This window comes from Macrobrachium nipponense, chromosome 5 (assembly GCF_015104395.2).
Source record: "Macrobrachium nipponense isolate FS-2020 chromosome 5, ASM1510439v2, whole genome shotgun sequence".
Taxonomy (NCBI): Eukaryota; Metazoa; Arthropoda; class Malacostraca; order Decapoda; family Palaemonidae; genus Macrobrachium; species Macrobrachium nipponense.
Window position 1 is genome coordinate 126,310,489 of NC_061107.1, and position 7,992 is coordinate 126,318,480.

At 38.0% G+C, this 7,992-nt stretch overlaps 1 protein-coding gene across 1 annotated transcript; it reads left to right on the forward strand.

Annotated features, from left to right (window-relative positions):
- Positions 1 to 821: 821 nt before the first annotated feature.
- LOC135215625 (prostaglandin G/H synthase 2-like) lies at positions 822 to 7,986 on the forward strand. The gene is made up of 12 exons (XM_064250536.1): positions 822 to 1,089; positions 3,932 to 4,048; positions 4,226 to 4,345; positions 4,547 to 4,690; positions 4,836 to 4,979; positions 5,139 to 5,317; positions 5,463 to 5,546; positions 5,737 to 5,877; positions 6,021 to 6,311; positions 6,448 to 6,558; positions 6,741 to 6,954; positions 7,203 to 7,986. Exons 1-12 carry the CDS (start codon positions 1,035 to 1,037, stop codon positions 7,448 to 7,450), a joined length of 1,848 nt encoding a protein of 615 aa, XP_064106606.1. The 5' UTR covers positions 822 to 1,034; the 3' UTR covers positions 7,451 to 7,986.
- The last annotated feature ends 6 nt before the right edge of the window (positions 7,987 to 7,992 follow it).

The window sequence follows — 7,992 nt, forward strand, 5'->3', positions numbered from 1 at the left end:
CCCACTAAACAAAACTGTTATTACCGAGTGCATTTTTTTTTTAAGACAAAATTTATGCCAAGAGTAAGCTATGCATGAAAATACGTGGGTGGTTTATGTATAAAATCTGCTTCTCTGCATTTTATAACTTTAACTTCAAGTCCAATTGAAATGCAATTTATTTTTACCCATATCAAATATTTACGACATTTGGTTTTTTCTTGCAGAGCATAATGTACTTGTAGTTTACACATCCCGAGAATGTGCCAGCGTGTGTTTGGGGTGGGGAGAGAGAGAGAGAGAGAGAGAGAGAGAGAGAGAGAGAGAGAGAGAGAAATTACTAGGAAGCCATTTAGCTCATATTATGTCTATGAGTTCTAATATTTCCCGTAAGAGAAGTGAAAAGGGAAAATAATAATGAATGTGAAAATAACAAATAACCCAACCCAATAGGCCTAGGAAAGGAATTCCCTTCCCTCACATACCTGGATGCCTTTCCCAGTCTCCTCACCGTGAGTAAGCGTCACACTGAGGGTAAGACCAGAATGTAGAGAACCCAGCCAAGAGCCTGGAACATCCGTCGATTTTTTTTTCTTTTTATTCCTTTTTTGTATTATTTATTGACCTACGAATACGGTTACAACGTGAGAAAATAGCGAAGACCAAGCACCCCATCGTTGTTGAAAACAGCTCCATGCAAGCAGATGAAGGTTTCCTACTATGAGCCCAACGAATGAGCTTAAAGGAACTACTTAGCCACCTTGCTACTTAGGGGAAGACCGTGCTTACGAAGTACGAGAATTGTGACGTCACTCGCAAGTATAAATACAGCCAGCGGCTGCTCCACCACTCAGAGTTCTCTCAGCCTTGCAACTGCAAGGACCTACGCTCACAACCGAAAACGAGAACGGTGCTCCTTGCCGGGACATTTTTGTTCGATATTTACAAAAGCAAAACGGAAGTGAGAGCGTGTCAAGTGATTTAAAACAGCCGAGTGCCCAGAGGAGAAAGTAGTGATTTTTTTTTCTCTTGATAGTGTACACGCATCGCAGCCTATGTCCACCACCAAAGCTGAAAGCATGACTCGACCGGAATGGCGACGAGATGATGGTAAGTCTAAGCATATTTGTGACTGTTCTTGAGCTGATTAAATGCAATAAAGGTCTTTAAAATAAAGAACTTGCATCACCCGACGTCGAGTGAAAATGAGGTTACCCAACTCCTCCCGTAGCCCTGTAAGATGTCGTTTCCGTTAGCTTAGGGCAGGTGGCCCAAACTGTAGCCGAAGGTGAACGGTAGTATCTTTTCTTTTTCTTTTTACCTGTAAATGTTGATCACTTTTTGTTGTTATAAAACACGATTACTGGAATTTTTCAGCATCACAGATCTGAAAAGAAATCTAATTTTAGAAATATTTCTCCCGATTTTATTCAGAACCATTTTTTTTTCATTAAAGGAGGCCATCATTCGGCATTAATCACAGATCTTCTTGATTTGATATAACCCTCTCCTTTATAAAGACAGTAGATAACACCTTGCAATTTAGTTACAAGTGGATAGTTAGCGACCGAACTTCAAGAAATCCAAGGCAATTGATCTCATGCCTCAGTTTTCACTTCGCCAGCACCTGTCATTCTAAGCTAGGGTAGATTTCTTGACGCTTAAAAAATGCAATTACTCCTAAAATACGTAGCTGAACTTGTGCTTTATCGAGAGAGAGAGAGAGAGAGAGAGAGAGAGAGAGAGAGAGAGAGAGAGAGAGAGAGAGCATGGGGCGTGTTATGGGAACTTCGTTGGGGGGGAAGTTTGCGATGTTCGTCTTACGACGTAAATGTTAGTAAAGTTCCTGACCTTGACTTACCATTCAATGTCTCTAGTCCCGTGTGCGTGTGTACATGTGTGTGTGGTAATAATGTAATATAATTTATTATATATAATATATTATGAATATAATGTGGTGTGTGTGTGTGTGTATGTTTATGTTTGTATGTATATATATATATATATATATATATATATATATATATATATATATATTTGTGTGTTTGTGTGTGTGTGTGTGTGTGTATGTATTTTGTGTATATACATATATATCATATATATATATATATTTATACTATAATATATATATAGATATAATATATATTATATATATAATAATAATAGATAGAGTAAGATAGAATATATTATATAATTATATATATAGATAGATAGAATATATATATATATATAATCAAAGGAACGGGTCTGCACCGGGCATGGGTTATACGGCATAGGTCACGTACTCATGCATGATACAGCAATGATGCAACGCCTGTTTGCAGGGCACACAAACGCTTCGTTGCCAATACCAACACCTCTAAGTTAGTTTGGTATCGCCGAATGATGTTGCTTGCGGCGAAGATCGCGCATTGCTCGGTTCTTTATTGAGGGCGGATGTCTTGAAACGCTTTGACCTTAGAAGGATCAGCTGTAGGTCATATTATATTTACTGGGTTCAAAGGTTAATATCAAAATGATTAAAATGAACTGCTCGCTCTACTGCGCAGTTCTATTGTTTCATTAAATTTTGTTCTATAAAAAGGAAAAAATTATACATTGCAATTCAAACTTCACCTCAGTATATCATATCTATGTATACATTTGTGAGTGAATAAGCATAATCAAAACTGAAATTGAAAAACGCCATGAACGAAGAAAAATATTTATAGAAGAGGTGCCAGAGTATTTCATGGTCATAACCAATGGAGACTAGATCTGCTTCACAAACATTATATAACCTTGAGACGGGCCACCGGAGAACTCGGCGATTCGTAGCCATTGTGAATAGGCATGTTTTTATTTACTTTGATGAAAACAAAAAACTTGAATTCTGCTGTAATCAATTTGATTCTCTCTCACGATAAAAACAGTTGAAGCAATAAGATTTATACCAATGGAAAGACAAAACGTATGAAAATTCACAAAGAGGATCATAAACGTAAAGCTCTACTTGAAAATCAAATAGAATATCATACATAGGACTTTGCTCTATCTTCAGTGCGTATAGAACCTTGCAGGGACTAGGAAACCTAATGTCAACAACGAAAAAACCTACCAGAAATATCCAGTTTTTCTTCAGTTTCATGAAACCAGTTAATTTCTGGTTTTTAGTTCACGTGTCTGTCTCGTTTATATTCAGAGAGTGTCTATAGTTATCATCTCCAACCGCCTCTCCAGCATCCCAAAGGAATTTGTTCTCTTTTGATTTGACAATCCCTGAAGCCATGTACCCAAACTGGAAAGTCCCCGGAATCCCCAGTTCTTACTGCATATTTGCAGCATAGTTGACGAGGAATGGGTATCTCCAATATAAGAAAACAAAAAGCACTAGGGATGGTCATCATCTTTTTAAATAGATTAGGTAGTGCAGAATGATTTCTAAGAGAGAGAGAGAGAGAGAGAGAGTTTTTATGTTAATGGTATGGCAGACAGATGACAAACCATGTTCCAGTGTGTGTGTGTGTATATATATATTTTTAATAGGATGACTTGCCATTTCCCAGAAGAGATCTGGGAGAAAGGGTGGCTTGAGGGGGCACTGGTATGAACTGATGTGCAGAACACTGATTCCGCTGTTCTTGGTACTGTTGTGTCAAAAAGGAAGCTGGGATTTAAAGGCTTACTGGTTATGAGTGAGGGTGATTGATATACAGTAGTTTTTGTTAGGGTATGTGGGCGTGGATGTGAGATATAGAAAGGGACGGTTGGCATTTCATGTCATAAGTTTTGGATATATGAATATTTGCTTTCTGTTGCTATCAAATGTCTGGCAGCTAGAAAAATGTCCTCTTAAATTTAGTCACGTAATAAAGAAAGTTTTTTACATTTTTTTCTGTATAAAGCTTGCTGTGCCAGCAAGATATATTTTAAGGTCTGGCATAATTGCTGATGTTTCCTTGTTCTCTTCCAGGCGACACAAAGCTGGTATTTGGAGTCGCCGGCGTTATCTTGGCTGCCTCTTTCCTCTTCATGAGGTCTCCAGTCACAGAAACGCAACTTCCCGAACCCCAAATAGTAACCACGTACGGTAAGTTGAAAGTCTACCTTTCATTTCACGTTATGCTGATGAAATTTTAATGAAACTATATAATTGTAATAATAACTCTTTAAGTTCAATTGTAGTAAGTAGCATATTGCCTCAATGACGTTTCACATTGCAAAGATATCAGTAAGAATTATCAATTTATTTCCATATTCATTCCAGACTATGACCCCTGCTGTGGATACCCATGCCAGAATCAGGGCATCTGTATGGCTTGGCCTGGAAACAACTACACTTGCGACTGCACTGGAACTGGGTATTATGGAGATCACTGCGAAATACGTAAGTACCGAATAAGAAATAATGAGATGATATATTGATTCGAAGACTGTTATCATAACTCTCTAAAGGAATCAGTCATTTCTCTTGGAAAAATATGCTTATATTTTTCAGCTTTGTAGACTCATATCACTATATTATTTCTGCTCTATGTCGGATGTTCTTAACTATATCATTGAATTTATTTTTCTTTCTTCTATACAGCGACATGGCCAGCCTGGTTAGCAAAGAAGATCAAGCCTGACCCAGAGTCACTTCACAACTTTCTGACATCCAACGGCTGGTTGTGGGCCATCCTGAACAGGATTCCATTCATTCACAAGAAGCTGATGACATACGTGTATTTGTGTAAGTAACATCAAGCTCATCTGATTTTGTGATGAAAATTTTGAAATGTTCATTAATTCAGCAATTTGGAAAATTCTTGAAATTATATAGTTGTTTTGAATAATGTACACACCCAGCTCAGATGCAATTATCCTTTCTTCAACAGCCCGTGGCGATATGGTAGATTCTCCACCAACTTATGAAAGTGACCACAGCTACATCACACTTAACGCCTATTTCAATGAAAGTTACTACGCCCGTGCCCTCCCGCCAGTTCCTGAGCACTGCCCAACACCTATGGGAGACAAAGGTGAGTTAAATTGTCAGTAGAATTTGATAGTATAAAACACTTCATTTGTACAGACTGAATGGTTGGTCAAACAGCAGCCTCAAGGCTCAACAACTGATAAATTTTCCTATCATATCTCCAATTTTGCCAAACTTAATAAGTTTCCTTATTTTTTCCCAGGATTCAAAGAGCTTCCAGACGTCGACCTCCTAATCAAGAAGGTCTTCATGAGGAAAGAGTTTATCCCAGAACCTCACGAGACCAACGTCCTTTTCCAGTACTATGCTCAGCACTTCACTCATCAGTTCTTCAGAACAGACCTGAAAAAAGGACCACAGCTCACCAAAGGCACTGGTGGTGTAAGTGTTGCATTGTTACGTTCAGAAAAATACATTTACAGCATCGTTATTGATATGAAAACAAACAAAATATCACATATATGATTATTTTTTCATTTACTATTATTTTGCCTGAGATAACAACCATTTTCATTTATTTTATTAGGTTGACGTTTCCAACATCTATGGACTGACTGAAAATGACCGCCAGGCTTTGAGGTCAAGGGTCAATGGGAAGCTTCGTACTCAGGTGAGTTATCAGCATTCAAGACTTTATCATTAATTCAATTTTGAAATCTTTAATATTATATAATTCAGTAAATGTAAGTATATTATATTTTTATTTATTGTGTGACACTTAATACATGGAGGGTATCTATGAAAATAGTTTGTTCTTCAAGTATTTCCATTAATGTTTACTTGTTCCATGTTCATTACAGGTAATTAACGGAGAAGAGTTCCCCCCTTACCTGAAGGATGTCCCTGACATTACGATGGACTACCCACCAAATGTTCCAATTCCAGAAAACGGGAAGTTCGCCCTAGGACATCCTTTCTTTGCTCTTCTTCCTGGACTTTTTGTAAGTATCTCATGTTTTTCAGATTAGTCAATTAATGAAATAAATCTCACTATCAACATCAGCAGCTAAACCATGAAAATGGCTTAGCTAGCTTCAAATTTTGGTACTTGGTCATCAAATTAATTAAACTATTTACTTGGTAGGCCTACGCAACCATCTGGGTTCGTGAACACAACAGGGTTTGTGACGAACTCTTCAAAATCCATCCTGACTGGAGTGATGAACAGCTATACCAAACAGCCCGCCTGATTATAACTGGTGAAGTCATCAAGATCACGATTGAAGATTATGTCCAACATCTCAGCCAGTACAAATTGAGACTTTCTTTTGAACCAGATCTTGTCCACGGAACAAGGTTCCAGTACCACAACAGAATCCATGTCGAATTCAACCACCTATACCACTGGCATCCACTTATTCCTGATACACTTGAGGTAGGCATAAGAGAGTCGAGGTTCTGTCAAGTGTAGTGGTCTTAAATTATATATAGTGCTGGACAATGTTAAAGTTAATTTTTAGTTTCTGAAGGTTGAATTATTCTTATTCACCATATCATGTCTTTCCCTACAGATTAATGGAACCAACTACGGTATCATGGATATGGCTTATAACACACTTCCGATCTTTAAACATGGTCTCGATGAGTTTATCCATTCAATGGTTAACAGCCGTGCTGGAGCGGTAAGTTTAAGCATAACTGTATTTCAGTCAAGGTTTTCTTTTTAAAAGGCGTATAAGGAAATTTTCTTGAATCCTCCTGGTAAATAATTGCTAATCATGTTAATCTGAGTTGCCTAAATTAAAAACTCACCATATGTGATGTAACCAACTCTGATGTCTCTTTTTTTCTTCTTCTTCATCAGCTGACAAACCGGAACCATGCTCATGTACTTTATCCAGTGCTAAAGAACGTCATTGAAAGTGGGCGGAAACTGAGGTTCCAGGGTATCAATGCTTACAAGAAGAGATTTGGTCTTCGTCCCTTCACCAGCTTTGAAGATATGACTGGTGACAAAGAACTTGCTGCAGATTTGGAGTCATTATATGGAGACATTGAAGCTGTGGAATTCTATGTTGGTAAGTCTTCATTTCTCCATTAATGATTATTTTCTCCACTGTTAGTCTCCATTTAAAGTTTTTTCCTTAACAACTGTCACCTAGCTGGAGTTGTCATCTGTACAAAAAAACATTTTTTTCAAATTTCAATTTTATTTTCACTGAATGTTCATGTACCTCGGCTTCTTTTGTGCATAAGTTCTTTTGTAATGAACTCTAGCAAGACATTGAGTCTCGGATATTAAAATCACGTCTTCTTGTGTTTATAGGTCTGCTAGCCGAACGTCCAGGCCCTTCAGTAACACCCTTAACAATGGTGAACACCGGAGGCCCATGGAGTGTCAAAGGTCTCATTGCAAACCCAATCTGCAGTCCCAAGTACTGGAAACCTTCTACCTTTGGTGGAGAAGAAGGCATGAACATCATCAAGACCGCATCTCTGGAAAAGCTCTTCTGCCTGAACATGAAAAGTGGATGCAAGAACATTGCCTTTACAGTCCCCGAGGGCACGCCATAGAGATAACCATCATTGTAGGTGTTTCCAGAGGAAATGCCTCTTGATTTATTTATTCTTCAAAATATGTCTCCCATTTTGTAAGAGTGATTTCAATTTTTAATTGAATGATAAATTTATTTATTTCATGGTTCCGATTTCTTAGCAAGTGCTCTTACAAATTGCATAGATTAATTTCTATCAAGGGGACTATTTTGAAAGCAAGCAGTTTTCTTAGTTGAGCTAGAAGTGCTTGCTTAAACAGGCTGTGCATAGGTTGTAAGATGTCGTCATTTTCATTTCTTGCATCTTTTTGTTGTCGTGGGAGTCAAAGAAGAGTGAAAGGTCTGCAAATGTATTCTCAGGTAACGCCAGAAGAGGTGAAGATGAATCTCAGCCTTAGCCTAGGAGTTTTTCATCGGAGTTGCAAGGATTGCCTAGTGGCTTATATGTTCTTTACTTCTCACGTAAAGCTCGCATCATACCCAGGTTTTATCAACGGCGGTTCATTGCATTCCTATATGTGACAGTATAGGAGATTCTGCAATGCGTTCGCTGAGCACTCA